The sequence below is a fragment of the Rhipicephalus microplus genome, chromosome X (assembly GCF_043290135.1).
Source record: "Rhipicephalus microplus isolate Deutch F79 chromosome X, USDA_Rmic, whole genome shotgun sequence".
In the NCBI taxonomy this organism is placed as follows: domain Eukaryota; kingdom Metazoa; phylum Arthropoda; class Arachnida; order Ixodida; family Ixodidae; genus Rhipicephalus; species Rhipicephalus microplus.
The window spans coordinates 68,992,017-69,014,750 of record NC_134710.1 but is presented as its reverse complement, the minus strand read 5'-3'; the positions used below and the strand labels follow the sequence as shown (position 1 = coordinate 69,014,750).

Here is a 22,734-nt window from a genome sequence, read left to right as displayed (position 1 = left end):
ACCGTGGCGGGGCATTGCCACAACCACTAGAAAGGTTCATATACCCAATATGCAGAAAAGGTTCAGAATGCTTAGAAACAACAAACAAATACATGAAAATACATCACCTCAATCACAGTAACCTCTGCCCGGAAACCAGGAAGTACATAATCCAAGCTAAAGTCCTCAAGTTCCTGGGCAAAAACAAGACACAACCAGATTCAGAATTTTTTTTTAATTGCTTACAATATAAAGTGTACATCTTATTATTAGTATACTATAAGAACTGACCTTATTTAAAATAACTACATATACTTTTCACATACCTCTAGCACCTAGAAACAAAAAGGGGGGGCTTCCAAACCAACCATACTGTAGCTCGCACTATGCTGCTACATAGTACAAACTTTACTGCCAGAAAATTATGCCAAAGGTCAACATAGTAATGAAAGCACAAAATACAGTCAACGTTCCCAAGGCACCGTGAAACTGTCTGAATATCATGCAGCCTAAAAACTGAATACTGTTAATTTTTTTCCTTTACTTTGATCAAGCATCAAACTGCCACAGCATCGTCTGAAATAACCCTCAAGACCGGATAGTACACTTATCAGGCATTTGGGTGCTCATACAGGACCTCACGAATGCATTCAGTACCTGCCGGGAATCTGCACGACTATATGGAAACAGCCAATTGCCATCGACGCACCACACCGAGACAGTGACCCCTCCAGAATTTTGGTATGTTTCACAAAGGTATATATGTTGCATTTTAATATCCACTAAGGTATCAGCTACTCCTATTTTTTCTCTAATTCACTATTCTATCCTCCAATCGCTGTTAAAATTACGCCTATCATTTTTCATTCCATTGCATGCTGGGTGGTCCTTTGCTGTGATGTTCTCCAGGTTTCTGCTTGTTACGTTAGGACTGGCAAAATGCACTGGTTGTACACTTCCTGCTTTGGTGACAAAGGTTAGTTACCAATCAAGAGCTGAGAATGCCTACCATGTGCACCAACCCATCCTTAATCTTCTTTACATGAGTAGCCTCCCCTGTCAATATTTCACTTAGATTGACATATTCCTTTGCTGATTCGAGGGTGCCGTTGTCTATCAGTAGCTTTCGCTCTTTCACTTATCTACCTAACGTTATCTGTTTTCTACATATTCATCTTCAACCACACTTTGAAGCTGTCTTAGTTTGATTACCCAATCATTCTTTGCATTTTGTCGCAGTCACAGCTGAAAAGTGTGTCATCTGCTAACCGTAAACTGCTAGAATATTCTCTGTTAATATTCACTCCTATTTCTTTTCGATCAGGTCATTTCAGTACTTCTTGAGAATCAATAAATAGCAGTGGAGAGATTTTATCTGCTTGACAAACCCCTTCCTCTACTGGGAGCAAGTTTCAAAAAAGTCGGCAGATCCCATGTACCTTGAGAATCGATGTTATGCAAAGGATGCGGAGAGAAGGTAACGTGTATTGTAATTAGCAAAACATTACGAAATTGCCACTAAATATATATACAAATGCTGTACACAGAGACACATGTTGAACAGCCACACATGTTTTACATCACCAGTTGTTTACAGCTGTGTAACGATGCCACAGCAACATGATTGTTAGGAACATCAGAAGCGGTGAGCCGATAGCGCTTGTGCTCGCGAGGATGGTAGCCCTGGACACTGTAACATAAATTAAGTTCAGTGAATGGAGCTCAACCAGTGCCGTTAAACCCGACATGACAGCTGTATCATAAGAGTACATATGTAATGTTTATAAACTTGGAATGTCCTGCAACCACATTTGATGTTTCACCAACATTACGCCAGAATAGAGTCTTTCCAAAGCAATATCAAGACCTGGCGTGGCTCTATGATAGAATACTTGACTGCCAGGCAGAATGCTTTGGTTCAATTCCTGCTGAGGCTCTGATATTTGTTCTTTGCGTTCGTCGGGTCAACGCTGACAATGTCAGCTTTTTTTATTAACACTCGTGGTGTATGAGTACATGCCATATGTGTCTGGCGGAAAGGATTTGAGATAGATGTACACGATGGGACTGTCACATTCTTCATGTCACGACCAGCAAGTCATATTTATGAAAGCATGATCATCTCATACAATATAATTGTTGGGGTTTAACGTCCCAAAACCACTATATGATTCAAGAGATGCCATAGTGGAGGGATCAGGAAATTTCGACCACCTGGGATTCTTTACATACACCTAAATCTAAGCACTGGGATCTCAAGCATTTTTGCCTCCATAGAAAATGTGCCTGCCGCAGCAGAGATTCGATCCTGCGACCTGCGGGTCAGCAGCCAAGTGCCGTAGCCACTAAACCACTCTGGCGAGTCTATACTAATTCTGGTTCACCCCAAGTTAAGTGGGGTAATGATTAGATCAACCAGACCTAGGCGGCTAGATGGCTGGCTGGTTATTTAGCTAGCTAGACAGATAGATTGATTGACAGATAGATTGGATAGACGCTAAAAGTGCATGCAGTATGCAAAAAAATGCTTCCCATTTAAAAACTTGAAAAAGAATCTCCACTGACGTAGAGTCACACACTTTACATATGAGCCTCAGAACTTGACATAGGTTACAATCACACACATACCAGGGGTGCATTGACAGTTGAAGGTCGTGCTGTCAATTGTAAGGCTCGGCCACCTCCTCCATCAGCCAGAACAGCACACGGGACCAGTTGGCCAACAGCAAGTGCATGACCTGCATTGCACTGCTTAATGAATGGAGTTGCTTCAGCCCGAGACAAGAAGGCAGCGACGCCATCCACACCACAATCCATCGTGTAACCATGGTCCTCTATGCTCGACACTGCTGCCTGGAGCACCTGCAACAAGAGACCGCACTCAGCAATGCCAGCCAGGCAACTCGTAGTCCCTCCTACCATTCCCTTCTGTAGTACAGATGGTGTCATCGATGCATTCACTGCAGCCGGATCCAAAGAAAGTTCGACAGACACCTTGGAAGATCCCCATTCCACTGGAGCAGCCGCAATAACTTTACAGACCACAGTTTGCCCTTCTTGAAATAGCTTTTGCAGGGGAAGTATTTCCTGTTGAGAAATAGACAATGCAGTGAGAAGCTAGATCACACACAATATGCAGTGTTACTTTAAAAAACTTGACATTTAAGATATGCCCAACCCAAGCACTACATATCCGACTTACAAATAGGGTAAAAAACAACTTCCTTTCTATTCAGTTCATCCTTGCCTTGGGAGAGCTACATAGTACTAATATATTGATTGATTTGTGGGGTTTAACGTCCCAAAACCACTATTTGATTATTAGAGACGCCGTAGTGGAGGGCTCCGGAAATTTTGACCACCTGGGGTTCTTTAACGTGCACCCAAATCTGAGTACACGGGCCTACACCACATAGTACTAATATATACTGCTGCTTGGTGTTTGTGTGCAAGATCCATGCAAAGAAGATAACGAAGCAAAAGTTCAGACTGCTCTAATTTTTTGCAGAACAAATCCAACAAGCTAAAACCCCAAGGCTTGCCTAATTAGCAACATGAAAATATTAAGTTCTGCCAGCTGGTTTCTACTTGATGCATAGGCCCTTTCTCCCAGCTTATGTAAATATTAAACATAGTGGAAAATCAAAGCTCATTGCTTGCGTCTAAGATATTCCGTTCAGCTGAGTATTGATCTTGCAAGCTGAGAAAATCTGCCAGTGTGTTCACACTTTCAATTAAAAATCAGCAACACTAACATATACAGGGTGTTTCAAGAAATGTGTACAATATTCTCTAAAAATCTGAAAAAGGCGCTATTTGCTCGCTGTGTTCACAGTTGCTTTTTCTATAGTGGCAGGAATCTTAAGAGGGTTAAAGATACTATTTGGAACGGTAATTAGGAAAGTTAAAATAATGAACTTTTTCATTAGTGTAATTAGGCCATTAAGTCAAATGGGAGAATTGAAGTCCTTCATGCGAAAACCCATTTGCCGCTTTGAGATTCCGGAAAAACGGCCTCAAGTAATAACTGCGAAACGATTAAGTTCTCTCCAAGTTCGTGGCCGAACTGAAAAACGAAATGTGAAAGAGCGCAACTGAAATAAGCTAGCATTGTTATATCAACCGATTGATATGTGGGATTTAACGTCCCAAAACCACCATATGATTATGAGAGACGCCGTAGTGAAGGGCTCCGAAAATTTCAACCACCCGGTGTTCTTTAACATGCACCCAAGTCTGAGCACATGGGCCTACAACATTTCCGCCACCATCGGAAATGCAGCCACCGCAGCCGGGATTTGATCCCGCGACCTGCGGGTCAGCAGCCAAGTACCTTAGCCACTAGACCACCGCGGCGGGACATATCAATCATCAACTGACTTCGTTGTGTGGGTGTGTGGGCTGCGCTCGCAATTACAGCACGCATGACACGCATACGTTATCGAACGGTAAAGAACTACACTCTCGTAACCGTTGTTCTGAACTGTGGAGCAATGTAGTCGTCTGCTTGTTGCGCTCTTCGGTTCCCCCCCCCCTTTTTTTTTTTCAGTTTCGCCATAGAGTTTAGGAGAATTTCATTACTTTGTAGTTATTACTAGAGGCCACTTTTCTGAAATCTCAAAGCGGCAATGGGTTTTTTGCATCAAGGACTACAATTCCTCTAATTGACATAACTGCCAGACTCCGCTAATTAATTTAACTTTACTAATTACCATTGCAAAGATGCCTGCCACTACAGAAAAACCAACTGTGAAGACAGCGAGCAAATAGCGTGTATTGATGATTTTTAAACAATAGTGGACACATTTCTTAAAACACCCTGTATATCTGCATGGGGAAATTGACTATATATACATTAGGTATGCAAAAGTGCTTAACACCATGAAAAGTCCTCAACATCCCGTAGCTGAAAGAAATTAATAGGGTTATCTGTTCAAATGATCTTTGGGTGGGACAGGGATGGCCAAGAGCAGAGCTTGCACATTTTATTAGCTTGCAACTGACTATAGCAATAGTGCGAGTTCCTTAAAGGGACTGACAAATGGCCAGAATGTGTGATTAGATTCTGGTGGAAATGAAAAGACCATGAATTATAATGGCATAATCAAGCTTAACGTTTGTGATCATAAGTAGGACATATATTTTTAAATCTTGCTTAAAAGTAACAAAAACTAGTATGTCACACAGCCTAGCAGAAGAGCCCTGAAGCTTGATTATAAAGTCAATTACTTTGCTGTACACAGTCATGTAGTCCGATTCTGTCGTGAGTACCATTATTATTCCTCAAAAGTAGTGTATGTACTATATCATTGTCCAGCCCCACTCAAATCCATGCTGCTTATGAGGTAAAGAACCTGCACGGTGTGAAGCGATGCTGCCTTCACAGCCACTGGCGGACTATGTCGAACCATGGCGATGTGTAGTAAACCACTGCGCTCAAACATGAACCACTCTCATGCTGTTTGCAATGTGTATTGTCACATGTGTACATGACTTCAAATTTGCCAGAAGTAGGAAAATTCCAATTAGAAATGTTTCACGTTTTCCACGTTGCCATTCAGTCATCAGACTCTCTGACCAGTAAGCTTCCCATTGCACCTAAAAAAATAGCACGCCTGCTGAGTTCAAGAATTCTGAATCCGAGAGATTTTCACAGCAAGAAGGAAGGGGGTCATATTTTTGCCTTCCTCACTATTTTTTTTTTCACATGCACAAAAAAAAAAAAACTCGGAAAGGGTGGGGGTCCAGAACAGCCCCAAAAGCATAAACTATGGTGTTGCGGTCTTATCATGGCTTTTAAGTAGCGCAGACACGGGTGGAGTCTCTGAACAACAGTAGGATCTCGTTAATACGTACCAATATCTCAAGCGGGATTGGAAAATTTTTTATTGCCCAAAGCTTAGCATGATAAAAAAGTCACAGTTTCGCCCCAAGGGCGAACCAATGAATGCGATAGCAACAACTTGGAATGTACCACTGAGAACGGCAAGCAGATTTAAACGTGCAGCACACTGCTCATGCAGAAAACAACACACACAGGACGAGAGCAAACAACTTTTATCACTCGAAACTAACTTAACTCGCTGTTTAAACAAAAACGGCCCTGGAAATGTAATCACAGGTACAGATGAGTGCAAACTACTAAGTGTCCCAGTTGTTACCTCGCTGTGTAAGAAAAGCGCACTCTTTTCACAAAAAGAGTTTGAGGAGAGAGCAAAGTGACCTGTGTGGTCTCAGCAACAAACGCAATCGTCCAGGTGAAAGCCCAAGGCACACGGTTCTCCCCACTGAAAGATAACCCTGTGCACAAGCATCTGTTCAGATAAGCGTGCGTCGGTGCATCGCCACGAGCTGGGTGTCGAGCAAGGGTGGCTTTTTTTTTTATTATTGAGTTTTCATATATACATATGTATACATATACGGTGCACGACGCCGACGCCGGTGGCAAAAACCAACCGAGAGTGTCCATATAATTGCTGTCACACACACGCAAAAAAAACTAGCGAAAGTGGTTTCCAAATCACAGTATACGTACAAAACATTTCTTTTCGTCAAAAAAACTCACATACGTTTTCGTGGGACACTCACAAACGTTTTTGTGAGACGCACGCAAATGGACCAATAAGACCAGCTGGCTGCCGCGAAACTGCACGTCAAAGCTTAAACTTGAGGCCAACTGGAACGTGCTAAAGTCATCTCCACCGTAGTCATAAACAAAGATCAGCATGAACTCTAAAACGCTTTGTGCCTTCTTTTTATGCCTTTATCATTTTTAATCTATTGCTGCATTAGCTGCGTACCTGCGGAGCTTGTAGTCGCTATAAATGATCACATCGCAACAACCGCAGTCATGTTTACGACGTTTGCGGCAAAACGTAGTTCCGTTTTTATTCCACGTGCGCTCATGCCTTCAAAACTAATTCACTTGTTGCTATCTATGATTGCTTTTGTTGCGGTTTTGTCGGCAGAGTTTGCAGAAAGAAGCACCGCTTTGACTGGGTGAGCGTTCGACACACATGCACTTTTGGAGTTCTGTCAGTTCTGTCGTCACCACACAAGAATGTGTCAAGAGTGATCGTTGTTCTGATGGGCCATGCTCGTCCTTCCGCGCTTCTAGCACGCTGCTCGACAGTTTGGTACCAAACATCTAAATTTCGGCCCATTGGCCACGATGGAATTCGGCTGCAGAATTTCGCGAATTCGAATCACCGAGATTGTAGCGTATGTTGTGGAGATAGGATGGCAGAAGGCTTATCCTATCAAGCGACTGGGGAGGAATGCGACGCTCTCCACTGCCATCACGCACAAAGACGCTATGGCCGGGTTTGTCGACTTTTTGACACAGCGCAGAGATAGCACTTGAGGCAGGTTGTCAACTAACGCGGGTTTATTACCCAAAAGATATAGCACAGTGCCACAATCACGGGCTTGCAGTCCTGCAGGGGAATTTCGCAAGACCGATCGAGTACAATATCCTGTGGCGCTAAAGCTACCACACAATGGGGAACCACCGAAGGGCGCGAATGAGAAGTCACCTACAATGGCAGAGCATGACTCCCGCCATTGCGTACGAGCATCTGCCTGGCGAGGGAGCACCGGACAAACACAAGCTACCGGGGAAGAGAGCTGTCACGGGCGGCTAATGAAGATCGGCAGAGCACCATGACGTGTGCTAGAGTGATGCAAGGGGGAGGCATTGTCCGGGCATGTTCCGACATGTGTCTTTGTACAGGGAAAACGAAAACAGTTTCCGGCAAACGAAAAGGCCTGGCGCGAAACCACGGCGGTTAGTTTTCGAAGCTCGAGCCACACGCGGCCAGCTCGCGCATAAGTTGGGAGAACGAGGCGCTAAAGGGCACGGCACGCTGAATTCTCACAATGTTTACATCAACCCTTACTAAAGTAATAGTGATGATAGTTTCGCAAAAAGCCTGGATTTGACTGGGTTTAATTTTGTCAATGTGGCCCCATCATGCACAGAAATTTCGATTTCCGGGAAATTTTCCAGCCAACCGTACAAACTCAAGAAATGTTCGAAATCCAGGAGACTTGGCAGGTATGAAATCGGTACCATAAAAACTGATTGTCAGTACCTTGAACTGTATATGTGTACATCTGCAGTCTCCTATAACAGTACGAGTACGAAAATGCTTAAAGGGGCCCTGTGGCACAAATAAAGCCTGTACATTTCATCACTTCTTCTCAAACTGTGGAATGCACCGTTACCATTGCTTGAGTGGCAATACCAAAAACAACGCTGTTATAATTTTATTTAAGGGGGCAGACTGGTCTACGGGCCAAAAAGTGACAAACAATCATTTTTTAAAATTGACATATTTGGTTTCTGCAAGTATTTTACCATCTCTCAGCGAATTTTCACACACCAAGAAGTAATTTTTTTGTGATGTCATTCTAGCCGTCCAGGTTTTTGGTGCTGTTAATATGCAGAACGTGCAAAAAAATGGGTAACTGACTTCGAGGCTTTGTGTTAGAAGCTCTGCTACCAATTTACGAGAACCTTTATGAGGATTGCAAAACATGCGCACAATGATTGTTGCTTTTTGAAGAAACTGTGTGCCTTCAGTTTTTTTTTTTTTTCATTTTTCTCAAAAAAGTAAATTTACGACTGTTCAATTTTGAGGCCTCAATAACTCTACAGCTAGGGCATTCTTTTTGCAATGGAAACCTGTATATGTGTAGAATGCAAGTATGGGAACAGAATTTAGAGCACAAGTCTTTTTAATTAATTACTCATCAAAATTGTAATACAATTTCAACGGCTTTTGAAAATGGATAGTTCATTTTGCTGTAAAAAAACAAGAAAGGCCTCAAAGCAAAAAACTCTTCCATACTTTCAATCTATAGTCATTAGTCTATGTTGGCATATCTTAAGCACTTTTTTTCTATGGTAGCGTCAAACAACAGGGGAGTGAACTCAAGTTATTTCAGGAACAAGATGAGTTGAAAACTAATTAAATATTTGAAATCGGAAAAAAAAAACTGCGTAATCCTGTGCAGTTTGATCAAGATCACTGAAGAAATAAATAAAAAATGTCTAAGACCAGTCTGCTCCCTTAAACAGAGAAACCACACTGGTTTTGGGGTTATAGTGATGCCCAAGAACTATCCTTGCAGTCAGAAAGTGGCGCTTCATTATGTTGGAAGGACGACATTGGCCATTCGTTTTGACTGGCTTAAAGTGACAAGTTTATGTAATATTCATATGGTCCCCAATGTCACACTATTGTGCACTAAAAATTATAAAAGCACTCCTTATACTTCCTAAGATAAAAAAGGATTTTTGTTTTTAAATATGAAATCTTAAAAGCAATTCTAAAACGATGCTGGCTGTGCTGCATAACTGCCACCACAAAGAGTCTTCTAGTACAACTCTCAGAGACGTTCAGTGATTGAAACCGGCATTGGACGTCACTGAACAGGTGATGCAAATGGGAATATTTTGTCTCGTCGTCTGATGGAGCTATAAAGTTTGAAGACTAATAACTTCCATTGCCATGCACGGATTTCGTTAATTATTTCTGCATTTATCTCCTTATCCAGCACTATACACACTTTATCCCTGCAGAATGCGGATGAAAAATCGTTGCAGGGTCCCTTTATTACGTCAAGTGGCATGCCTCAGAACTTATGCGGACGTGGCTTTGTTGAGTTACACCATTCATGGCAGTAAAATGTTGTTGTCCCTTATATGAGGTGCATCTTATAAGCAGAGTCTTGCACTCTTGCTGCCTGATCAACTCATATGTTCAACACAGCGGTGTCTTTTAAAACCTGTTGTCTTTTATACTGTATTTACTCACATAATCCTCGCACTTTTTTTGGCGGAGAACCGATGCAAAGTTGAGGGTGCGAGAATTATGGGGGGAAAGTTTTTACGCCAAAACATACAGAGCAAAAAAGAAAACAAAGGGATTCTCATGCCAGCAATGAACCACAATCTTTGAGGAGTACTAATTAAAACTTACCTTATTAATAAAACCAGAGGTTCAATGCAAGGCAAGATTTATTTGAGACACGAAAGCCGCAAGCAAATAGTAGAGAATTAGAATACCGTATGCAGAGTCTGTGGGTGTTCGTCACTCAACGGGAGCCCCTAATAGGTTGCCGTACGGCATCAGGATTGGGCTGATGGCCATTTAACAGAGAATCATCCGCAAATGCCTTCTGATGAAATAAAGTTTACCATCAATCCAAGTCTTAGACACACTGAGGGCCCAACGCGTCTTGGTTGCTTTCAGTTGCTCATGCTGCTGTCGCCAGTAGCAAACACAAATCTCATAGACTCCGAAATGCCTATCGGTGGCTCTGTTGCCGTTGTTTAGTGCATGATTAATCAATTTCAACATGAAAGCATTGATTGATATGTGGGGTTTAACGTCCCAAAACCACCATATGATTATGAGAGACGCCGTAGAGGAGGGCTCCGTAAATTTCGACCACCTGGGGTTCTTTAACGTGCACCCAAATCTGAGCACACGGGCCTACAACATTTCCGCCTCCATCGGAAATGCAGCCGCCGCAGCCGGGATTCGAACCCGCGACCTGCGGGTCAGCAGCTGAGTACCTTAGCCACTAGACCACCGCGGCGGGGCTCAACATGAAAGCAGTCGCCTAGCTTTCATATTGCCCCATAGCGTAACCACATACCACACAACGTGCAATACCCACCAAAACATGCACTTGCCACTTTGGCTTGAATTAGATTGGATTGAGGCTCCATGCATTGATAGTACACTTGAGGCTTAAGAGATGGCGCCAGGTGGCGTGCGCTATCATCAACAGTGGTTGAATTGAACAGACAACATTACTGCTGCAATTTTTGGGGGTGCGATAATTACTCGCGAAAAAAAAAAACGCATTTTTGTTGAGCGATGTGAGGGGTGCGAGAATTATACAAGTGCTTGTAACGTGCCTCTCGCAAAGGGACTCAACGGTAATCTCGCTTGAAGCTACAATGCTTGTCATCAATGCAAAATAACTCCAACACCTACTATAGGCAGTGTCCAATGCGACATATAAGCGGTTGCTCCCTTTGAACAACAGAAATCAATCTCGAAGGCTGTGTTTTTGCTGGCCCAATACAACAGAAACATGTCCCAACTACCATGTTTTACACAGATGTCATTGATGAAATAGATATTAGTAGCGCTCTTAGAAACTTTAGCTACCCCACATATGATGAAAGAGCTTTGCAAGACAGGAAGCCGAGATATGAGAGTGTGATTCGAGCAGGACCTGTCGCAGATTTTGCTTCACTGCAGATTGCAACATGCATGTGATAATTCACTAAAATATTCCTTAAAAAATGGTGCACATTAGAATCGAGCAAGTGCACTGTGTACCGGAGCCCACAGATAACTGCAATGTGCTCCTGTAATGTGTTTTATGTAACATGACATCTTTTTTACATAGTGAAATCGGAAGTTACAGGTTTCACAGCTACTGCTAGAAGTCAAAGGTGAGCAGACAGCGAGCGCTGGCAGTACACGATTGCATAACAGCACAAGACTTCCTCGCTGTGACATACTACTAGTAATACCATATACGGTGTCTACTAGGAGCGATGGTGGTAAAATACCATGTAATGGTGGTAAAATACATGGTATTTTACCACCATCAGTGCAGTTTGTGCAGTCAAACTTAACTTGAATTCAAGTTAAGTTTGACTGCACAAACCAACAGCAAAACAATCCTGCCACACAGTCACAAATAGTGCCACAAAAATGGTGAACTCTTCTCCCTTTCCTCCCATGGAAAAACCAATAAGTGAACTTGTATCATATTGACTGAGCCCTGAACAACAGAAAAAGTTAATTACGTGGTTTCAGGTATGTGTCAAAACTTGTTCATGATGCATGTCAAACTGTATATTGCCAAAATAACTTAAACCACCTGGAGCACCTACATAACTGAACGCAGGCATTTTCGCATTTTGCTCACACCAAAACACAGTGCTTGGGACCAAATCACCATTGCCACTAAGCCATCACTGTGGGCACTCTACGGTACTTTTTGATCACTCATGAATAGACGAGAGCACTTTACTAAGAGCCCTTTTGCAGTAAACATATATTTACAAATGTTAGTGCAGAAGCCCTTCATAGCAATCCTGTCTACTGCTGTCTGAAGGAGAGCTTGTAATTAACTAGGTCATGCATCTTTTACACATACCATTGTCATGTGGCGAAAGATGTTGACTATGGATGAGAACTTTGGGTGCTATTACAAAACAGGTCAAAAATTTTATCTAGAGCATAATAATAAACAGTGTGAAAAAAAAAACTAGATACAAAAAGGGAAGAGCTACATAGGACAAGCCCTGATTGCCAAATGAAAGATTTATATTGACATAACCCATGCTGAAATAATAAAGGTGCGCACCACGTGTGCATGGTACAGGAGGTATGTGTTGTTATGCCACAGACATTTTCTCGTTCGGGAGCACGTCTCACGAGATTGAGCGCTGTTCCGACGAACTGTTTCCCCCCTCCCAGCGCCGCCTTCCATGCAGTTCCGGGGATAACGTCTCTTCCTTCGCCGAACCACCTTGCAGTTCCGGGTATGGCTGCGTCTCCTCAGCCGAGCCACTGTGCCGTTCCGCGGAACTGGTCTCGCAGAAGAGTCCAAAAACGCTATTTAAGGCCGTGCCGGCCCCATGTTTAGAGGATCTGCCCCAGCCGATGTTGTCGTGCTGGCCGGCTCTGTACAAACGACAACCTGCTACAGTAAACGCTCCTTCTTGTTGCTGTTTTCAAAACGAATTGCCTCCCTGCTTCACCTTCGGGCAAAGGCTTCAGCGAAGTCCGCTCGACGGCTCGCCGCTCTTCGCCACTGCTACCATCGCGACACAGCAAATTCATAACAGTGGTTGGCAGCTTCGGGATACGATATCCTACGTTTGGCACGCCGGATTAGACCCCTGGAAGCTCGAGCACGACCGACCTGATATCAGCGTTTGGATACGCTGGTATACGCTACCCTGTTCTCATCGTTCGGCAAGCTGGAACAAGCAACCCCGGATCTCAACATTGGCAAGTTGGACCGGATCCCTGAAGGCCTGAACACTGTTTGACGGCAGCCACGAGTTGGACCATTGTCGGCTACATTGGTTGGGTGAGTGCCCAACGTTTACTGTTCATTTCACCAGACCTCTCTAGCACAGGCAGATGTTAGGAGAATGTTTTGAATTGTTTTGTTTTGGTGGTTATAATTTAATATTCACCTACTTTAAACCCCGAGATTAGTTTTAGAGTACGGTGAATATCAGTAGTAGAGCATCACGAGGGATGAGATCGCGATGGAGCGGTACCTGGTGCAGGACCTCCTTGAAATTTGTGGAGCCATGGGGATTTCCGTTGGGTCCGCTAAAACAAGGGAAGCGATTCTTGAGGTGATGCGGGCAGAAAATGTGACTGCCGATGAGGCTGACGAGTTTTGGGAGCTCATTTGTGAGCAAAAGCAGGAGGCCGAGGAGAGCAGAAAAAGGACAGAGCATGCTTTCAAAATGAGAGAGCTTGATCTTAAAATTCAAGCCCTTAAGTGGGAGCGAGTGAAACACCAGCTCCACAACTTTCAGACAGGCGAGAACATTGCGCAATTTCTTGATGATTTTGAAGTTATTTGCAGTAATGTGGGTGTTAGCCGCGACCTTTTGGTGGAGAAGCTCGCCACGTTGTTGCCGCTCAAGATCGCGCATGTATTGAATTGTTTACCCTTCGAGGAAGCAGGAGACTTCAGTCATGCTATATATGCCTTGATAAGATATTTTTTTCTTTCGAGTCCTGCTGACTGGGAAAGTCGTAGCGATAGAGACAGCGCTGGCTGAAGCGCGTCGAAGGGCGCTAAAGGTAGACGCCTGCCGAAAAGAGCGTGAGGATGAGGCGCAACGGGAAACGATGGAGGCTGAGGCTTGCCACGTGGCGCTTGATGATGTCGCTCACTGGAAAGTGTTAGATGATAAGGACAGAAGCAAAGTGCAAGACGCCGAGGCTCATTGCTACGCGCAAGCCGCTGAAGTGCGTTAGAGAAAGTGGGGCGTTGAGGAAAGTCACGATGTATCTGACGTTGAGGCCCGTCGCAAAATGCAGGACGCCGAAGTGCGTCGGACAGAGCCAGACGCTGAGGTACATCGCAAGGAGTTAGGGGCCGAGGCCCATCGGGTAGCTAAGGACGCCAAGGTGCACCATACTGCGCAAGAGACGGAGCCGCTTCGCAGCGCACGTGATCATGATGAATCGCGTCAAATAGAGCAGAAGGCCGACTAGGAAGGCCTGGGAACAAGGGCTATCTTGGAAAGGGAGAGACCCTTACAAACTGAAGAGAAACCTTCGGGCGAGATGGTTAGCTTAAAAGGCATCGGGACTCCCGTTCTGTCACAGGCAGAGACAGCTAGCAACGGGCCCGAGAAAAACCTAGCTAACCAGTCTAGAGTTTCAGCAGTACTATTTAGAGGCAGCACACTTGTGAGTAAATGTGTCAAGACTGCCAGTATTGCGAGAAGTTCGCACAGAAGGAGGCGTCGGCGTAAGCGTAATGCAGTAAAGACGACTGATGACAAGCGCGCTAAAGCTGCTGTTAAGTGCCGTGGCGTTATCAGTCGAGACGCCAGGCTTAGGGCTAGGCGTAGGATCGCGAAAGGGTCCTCAGCGAAATGTTTGAAGCTCAGACTGTCACTGAGTTCAAGGTTAGGCGGGAAGCGCGTCGAGAAAGACCGAATTTCAGAGAAATTCGGAGGCCAAGATCACCGCCTGGTCTTATTATTTTCACTGCGGCGTTGTTGCAAGCAAGTGGGGAAACGTTGCGAGCGCTTGAGCTGTAACACAGGCGGTTGCCCCCACCATGACGAAAGAGTCACTGGTCGAACAGGAGGGGTAAACGATGCAGTGGAGATGCCCCTTTCTTCGAGCTCTGCGGCGGCGGGTCAAAAGTCACTGCTACTGAGTTCGGCGAACACTTTTTGTTCGTTGTGCCTTTGTCAAGACCGGATCCCTCGAAAGCTATGGAGTGCGCGACTCCCTAGAGTTCGTCTGAGAGGGCCCTCATCTTGCCATTACTAAGAATGAATATTGTAATCAGCTTTGAAAAATATTTTTCTAGTTTTGTCGTCAGCGGTTGAGCAAGGAATGCGTCTGAATTTTTGCAAGTTTGACTTTCCTTCTCATCGAAGAAGCTGACATTGATGTGTTTGTTTGATTAATTTTGTTTTCATAATATTTCGAAAGCGAACAGTTAGTGTGTTATATTTTAACAGAGAAGGCATACTAAAAGCCCCTGTTTAAGATACCTTCTATGTTCTGCATTACGTGTTATCATGCACGTCAGTCTAGGTTAACTTTGTTTTGTATAACGTACGCAAGTTTGATTTTCATCCTTAGTTTCTTATTTTTCAAGCATGCATTCTCTTGTTTTGATGATCATTGGCGGAGCTCATTAAAGTGAGAGCTTGTAGGAGGACGAACTTTGTCAAGTTCGACAACCTTATGCTTGCAGGCGACGCAAATGTGCGTGATTCGGTAGTTCTTGGTATTCTAAATTGTAGTTTCGGGGCCAAATTGAGTTAACCTCAGCAGCTTCGATCGTCCATAATCTGCCTAAATCACAATTGAGAATCGCTCAAAAAAATTCTGTTTGGTTCAACAGCGTCATGCACTGACACTTGGCTAAAGGTGTGTCCACATTATGTATTGCTCCTCAGATACATTGCTCGTGATGCTACTTTTTTAGCTCAGCTAAATCTCTAGGAAATATTTTCGTTTCTGCTGGTCTGGCGATTTGATCAGCATTTGGAGGGTGCTTGCTTTGGCCAGAGTGGTTTGGCTTTGTGTTCGACTCCGTCGTTCCAGTGAACCTCTGCAGGCCTATGGAAGTCTCAACGGGCGGAGAGAGCGCAACGGCTACCGACGGTCAACCAGCATCCCTCCTTCCGAGCCGCGCTGACGGCTCGAAACTCCGAATGCATTGTCTGGTGGCGGGGGTGCTGTTATGCCACAGACATTTTCTCGTTCGGGAGCACGTCTCACGAGATCAAGCGCTGTTCCGACGAACTGTCTCCCCCCTCCCAGCGCCGCCTTCCGTGCAGTTCCGGGGATAACGTCGCTTCCTCCGCCGAACCACCTTGCAGTTCCGGGTATGGCTGCGTCTCTTCAGCCGAGCCACTGAGCCGTTCCGGGGAACTGGTCTCGCAGAAGAGTCCAAAAAAGCTATTTAAGGCCGTGCCGGCCCCATGTTTAGAGGATTTGCCCCAGCCGACGTTGTCGTGCTGGCCGGCTCTGTACAAACGACAACCTGCTACTGTAAACGCTCCTTCTTGTTGCTGTTTTCAAAACGAATTGCCTTCCTGCTTCGCCTTCGGGCAAAGGCTTCAGCGAAGTCCACTCGACGGCTCGCCGCTCTTCGCCACTGCTACCATCGCGACACAGCAAATTCATAAGTGTACAGCACTGACGGATTCAAACAAGACATCACATTTTTCAGTACACCACTGGTATGAGCGAGCGTTCAAGATAATCATACTTTGTTGCGACGAATCTGATTTCTAAAGATAATGCTGGCGTTCATCTCCGCGCTCAAGTCATAATTATGCCGATACAACCCGAAATGAAGCCAAATGAAAGTATATGTTTTAAATAGCCAGAAATTGTCCCGTTTCAATCTGCGAGTACTGAACGTGGTATGCAGTTTTGTTATTCAGGCATGGGTTATGCGCAATGAATGTTTCAGCTGGCAGTCAGTGCATGTCCTATGTAGGTCTCCCCTTTCAGTCATTTTTTTTCGTGCATTTATTATTATGCATCCATACAAACAAGCCCAGCTTATCTCTCATAATCTAGAGCCTACTGTTTCAAACTCCTTATAATTATTTTTCATGTTAGAAGCCCATGAATACACAGAACACTAGAAGTAAGTCACCCTACTGGAATGAAAAAGCCTCACTGAAGTTTGATCCTGGACCCCTTGAGCAAACTGGCGCAGCAACAGGCTGTATGGCTGCGAGATGTTGGTTAAGGATACCCGGCCTGTAATGGCCCCTGGAAGGGAAACACGCAGACCGAACTCCTGCACCTGCTGCACACGGCCTAGCACCACCAAACCCTCAGCCAGAAGACGAATTGTCAGTGGCTCCACAGCTACAGATGATGACTCGTCTTCCTCGGCTTCATCTTCGTGCAACTTCTTTTTTCGTTTACGGCGGCGCTTCTTTGGCAGATCACTGTCACGGGCCTGCAAGCAGATTTGCTCATTTAAGCACCGTCCTATCACACTTCTTATTCATGCAAGACAATAAGAAGTATGAGAATAATAAAGCAAATAAGTGAATTGCATATTAAGATAAGAAATAAATGTGAAATGAAAATGAAGCAATGTGATGCAAAGGAAGACAACTCTAATTTCTCATTCATCCTTGCAAAGCATTGGCCGTACCTACATCCAGTGACATGCACACAACCAGAACACATTTTTATAGCCATGGTCAGCAAGCTAGACACACTTTACTAGCACCGTCAAGACTAAGCAATACATTCACACACAATCTTCAGGTGCAATTATAGATGAATAACTCTGCATGTGACACATAAAATCTATTTCATTTTCACTATTGACATTTAATATCTGTTATATTTCGACATGTTCTCCACAAAAGAAAAAATGTTCATGCAAAGCCATAATTTTAAATACATCAACTTATTTTTGGTATTGAATCTATACATAATTTCCACCTGACGTCAGATAGGTTCTCTGCGCTGGGTACCTGAAGACTGCGGCCACCATGACGTTTTATGGCATAAGATTGTCAATGCAAGGATGGACAGAGAGCTGTTCCATCACTGCATTCTTTTGAGCTCTTCCCACTTTCTTCTGTTCATCAGCCATTCCGAAGGGAAAGACAAAGGATCGTAGGGGGCGCCGGCACTAATCTGATATAACTGCTTTATGCTCCACGTGATCGAACAGTGATTGAACATAAGCTTAGGCAGCCTCTCAACTAGCTGGTACACAAAGATGGCAACCACAGTGACGTCAATGACAGCTACGTATACTCATTTCAACTCTTTGCATTTGCTGCTTGCAAGCATGGTGATCAGCGATTGAAATTCAATACTCAGACCCATAAGGTGGCCAGCATTTTTTGCACCACAAGAGTGCACTAGTGGACCAAACTGTATCATGTCACAAAAACTCTCACTTTCACTTATACTACAGTAAATAATAATCTTGATGTCTCCAGCCCTTGCTGGTGGCATAAAAAGAAACGACAGTCATGTGTTGCCATAGTTCAGCACTGTACACAGTTGTCCACAATATACAGTGCAATGAGGCCGTGTACTGCAGTGCACCAGAGCACAGAGATCCTTCCAAGGAACACTGTGTCATCTGCTACAGCGTGGCAGCATGCCTTGACAGCGTCCTCGTGACATGCTAGCTGAACAATTGCTTTAACAGCCTTGATGCCTCCCCCCAGGGGGCGGTCTAGTGGCTAAGGTACTCGGCTGTTGACCCGCAGGTCACGAGTTCGAATCCCGGCTGCTGCGGCTGCATTTCCGATGGAGGCGGAAATGTTGTAGGCCCGTGTGCTCAGATTTGGGTGCACGTTAAAGAACCCCAGGTGGTCGAAATTTCCGGAGCCCTCCACTACGGCGTCTCTCATAATCATATGGTGGTTTTGGGACGTTAGACCCCACATATCAATAAATAAATAAATCAATCAAGAGCCTTGAAGGCGAGTGTTATTTACATATACAAAGGAAGCCAGTAGGCATTGAAACCATGCAGCTAGTTGAGTGCCACCTTACCCACAGAACGGTTTTGACACATGTTGGCTGCCTTCATATATCTAAATAAATGCATCATTGAGGTCAATGAAGCTGCCATGCAGCTTACAGGTTGAGATAACGCTAAGGGCAAGCTTGTGTACAGCAACAATGTACCAAGTACGGTGAGCTTCACTGTATAGGGGGTATGCACTGAGCCATGATCCGCAAGAGGGCAACACTATCACCATGCCATTTTGAAGGTCTGTTAGTACATGTCCAGCTGTCAGCGTGCAGGAGGTATTCCAGAGGTCACTAGACATCTAAATTGTCATACGAATCTCGGACACAGCATTTGCAGAGAGTTTTTCGTGCGTGTGGCGAGCGCGTGCGAACCTACAAAATGGCGTTCCTCATGCTAGCGATCCTCTCCTCCCGGATGACGTCAAATGCATACCCCCTATACATAGTTTGTAGCGACGTCACTGGGGCCACCATCTTAGGACCCTCAGCTAGCTCATACAGTGACATCAGATAAGTGCCAGGGGGCAAACATAAGCAGGGGAGGGGAGCACAAAAGAACACGGGGACCCAACAACTCTGTGTCCTCCTCTACACGTTCACTCTGTAATAAGATAGAGTAGTCATGGCTACTGCCATCTTAGGGCACTCAGCGCAGGGAACCTGTCTGCGACGTCACGTGAAAACTATGTATATGGGGCAGAGTATGCTCCTATGCTGTAGCATACAACATGAATCCCCACCTTAGAGGCCCTGTGCACCTGCACCGCTTCATTTTAAAGTGCAACATATGCACTGGCCCTCTACAGAACACAGCCATGATGCACCATGTCTCTTGAAGGTATTCACAAAGCTCGTCCCGCCAGGTGGCACTACCGAGTGCTTACATCCAACCAACATAGCCATAGTCTTTAAGTGATCCGGCATCCGACAGTTTGACGTCTCGTCAAAATGTGAGCGAAAAAACACGTGCTGCCAAGAACCTTGGTTGTAGTTCTACAATGACAGCGGCACGTGCAATGCTAGCACTCTTTGCAGATGACATCATCAAATACCTCCTACTAAGAGTGCTCAACCCTGCACATGTGGCTTTATATATTGAAGACAACAGCTGCTAAATTATTAGTCTGCATAAACAAAGTTCATTCAAATGGTTGTGTTCTACCAGCTCCTTAAAATGACAGTCCTGTCTACGACTGAAACACAAAGCTCATCATGCAATCTAGTTCAATACGGTCATTTCACATTCAAGGAGGCACTACAAAAATATTGCTTTGGTGCAATAACTTATACTGAAGAAATCAAGGAAGGAATCTATTCTAGGCTGCTCGATGATTCATTATCGACCCATGCGAAGTTAGGATTCGAATAACAGTAACTGCTGTGTTTGACATCCGAAGACTGCAACACGACAAACAAGCTGCCCTATGGTCTGTATTGCTGTCCCGAGTATTTATTCTCTTCAGAGAAACACGTGAAAAAATTCTAGGTACTTTATTTTCCGTCCGCTACCAACCTCTTTATATATAAAAATTGTGACATCTGAAAAATTGGAGCCACTTTTTAATATTACATCGTTCAGGTGCGTAGCCAGAAATTTTTTTCGGGGGGGGGGGGGGGGGGGGGCTCGGCCTAGGTGTGTCAACCTCTGGTTACGCACAGGAAAGCCAACATTTGCACATCAATTTACTCTGTGACAAAGTGCAAGGCCAACACTTCACTAAACATAAAATAAGATGTTTACCTTGAACAGATCATCCTTCTCGAGAGCGGATCGCTTCACAGTGGAAAGTGTTCTGTGCTCTTCACCACGAGGCAGTTCACCATCATCCATGGTTTCAAGTGACTTACTCCTGTGCATTAATGACACAAATGTAGACACCAAAATCGTACAACGGCACGTTGTTTGGGCAATGGCAACAACATTCTATAACGGAGGACGGAGGACAGACGATTGTTATTAATAGCTCAGAAAGCATAACACCATATGCAAATGTACAGGCACAACACGGGTTTGTGACAATGGCACAACACTGACGGATGATTCGGTACAATCTGACGTGCATCGTTCAGTACGTATCGCCCGCCCTTAGAACACAAATTATTTCCGTTCACTTACATTTTTGCTCTTGGACGCCACTGAAACCACACACGAAATGTAAAAGCAAAGTTACGAGACGGTAATTGAACCGCAAATAACTTTTCTCAACACTATCTGTGGCAACACTAATACACCAACCGCTGCAACTAGAGCATCAACCACGTTTTTGGCACGCCGCAAACACGCCGTAAAAAAAAAAAAAAACACAGCGACACTAGCGACCACTAGCGACATATGCAAAAACGAGCACTAGTTGACAGACCAAAAGCTGATTAAGCCAAGTTAGCTAAGTTGTTGAAGCATATTTTTACAAAATAATACACCAATTATTACAATAATTTTGTACTGAAATACTACATTCATAACAAGTAGAAGAAAATATATTATTATTAACATCAAGCGAAAGTAAGAAATGAACCTGTAAGAAATGCTCTAAGAAAAAGGATAAGCAGCCAAAGACCGCAGAGTTAGGCATTGAGTAGTAGGTCGCAGATGTTCTCCGGTTAACCGTAGCGATGAATTTAATCAATTTACAGGCATAAAATGTAATCAGTTCGTGCTAGACAGGGTACATGCGCCCTTGGTAGGGTGGCTAGAATGTTCGACGCTTGGACATTCAGAGGTGGAGGATAATGATGATCATTACTTTTCATGCTTACTAAAGCAGAAAGCGATGTGGTATGCACCTGGTCAACGAAGGCTTTCTGGGCGTTGCCATGAACATCTCTGGGCTGATGCTAACATATGCGTCACCCCTCCCCATGAAAATGCACTGCCAAGGCTGTGACGTCAGCTTGTGCACTTCCGATCACAGCGCAGAAAAGACGAGATATTTCTTATGAAAAGGTCTTATAGAACTTTTTCAGTGGACAGGAGGATCCCAACCTTTCTGAACATTTTTCAACAAGAGCGGAATCACAATTCCTTTCTGGGCTACAAAGCAGCCAAACCAAAGCCTCTATATGTCTGCCTGAATTTGTGCCTTGCTTGAACTTGACAATTGTATTATGAGGCTGTTCACTAATATGTGCAGCCCAATTAGGTTGGTAAACTGAATCAAAACTTCGAAAATATTACTCAAGTCAATGGACCAAAATACTAAGGCAATCCATCAATTCTTGCAGGGTACACCACCCTTTCTTGAACCCTCTTGCTCTAGCACTGTTTTACTCTATGTGTATAGTTCTGCCCTTTTGACAGCTATTTTAAATTTTATAGCTCAAACATTTCTTATGCATAGAATTTTTATGGCCGTTTTGCAGTTTTGCAAAGAAGCTTACATATTTCAGTGATAGCTATTGCCAGCTTAGTCCAATTACCAATAATATTTCGGAAGGAAGGTTGTCCAAAACAGCAATCGCTTATCGTCTTCTCATCTATAAGTGTCGGTCATAGTTTAGTCGTGATGTCTACACACTTGCTTTATTTTTTTAAACATAGTATAATCCATGAATTTCCTGTCTGTATGAAGAGTGGAAACTTAGGCTAGTTAGTAACTAAGACATAGCTCAAATTACAACCATCGCAATCTAGTAGTAGTTACAGTGTAACAAGGAAAGCAAGAAACAAGGACAGGAAAGAGCCCTGCTCCCTGCCTTTGTTTCTTGCTTCTGTATACATATAGTTAAGCTGTAACTATTACTAAGTTGTGCTGTTCGTATTTTGAGTTTTTTTTGTCTGTCTCCATTGAGTAATACATTTATTCTGTGTGCATTATCTTTATATTGGAAAAATCCTCTAATCCCTGTTGGCTGAAGAGATCTCTTTTTTCGTCAATCACACTGCCTTCTTTTTTTTTTATTGCAAAACTTAGCCGTTAGTTTTCTACGCCAACATCCTCATTTACTGCTAATTACTTCCCTT

General features: G+C 44.1%; 1 protein-coding gene across 1 annotated transcript in view; it reads right to left on the bottom strand.

Moving 5' to 3' along the window:
* Nucleotides 1-21,049, bottom strand: part of Rrp5 (Ribosomal RNA Processing 5) — a 148,172-nt gene extending 127,123 nt beyond the window's left edge. The window contains exons 1-6 of the mRNA XM_037431461.2: nt 20,890-21,049; nt 20,515-20,623; nt 16,933-17,220; nt 2,899-3,066; nt 2,608-2,841; nt 108-173 (exon numbers count right to left, since the gene is read on the bottom strand). Coding sequence (XP_037287358.1) covers nt 108-173; nt 2,608-2,841; nt 2,899-3,066; nt 16,933-17,220; nt 20,515-20,623; nt 20,890-20,891 — 867 coding nt within the window. The 5' untranslated portion in view covers nt 20,892-21,049. The remainder of the gene's footprint in view (nt 1-107; nt 174-2,607; nt 2,842-2,898; nt 3,067-16,932; nt 17,221-20,514; nt 20,624-20,889) is intronic.
* Between the last annotated feature and the right edge of the window lie 1,685 nt (nt 21,050-22,734).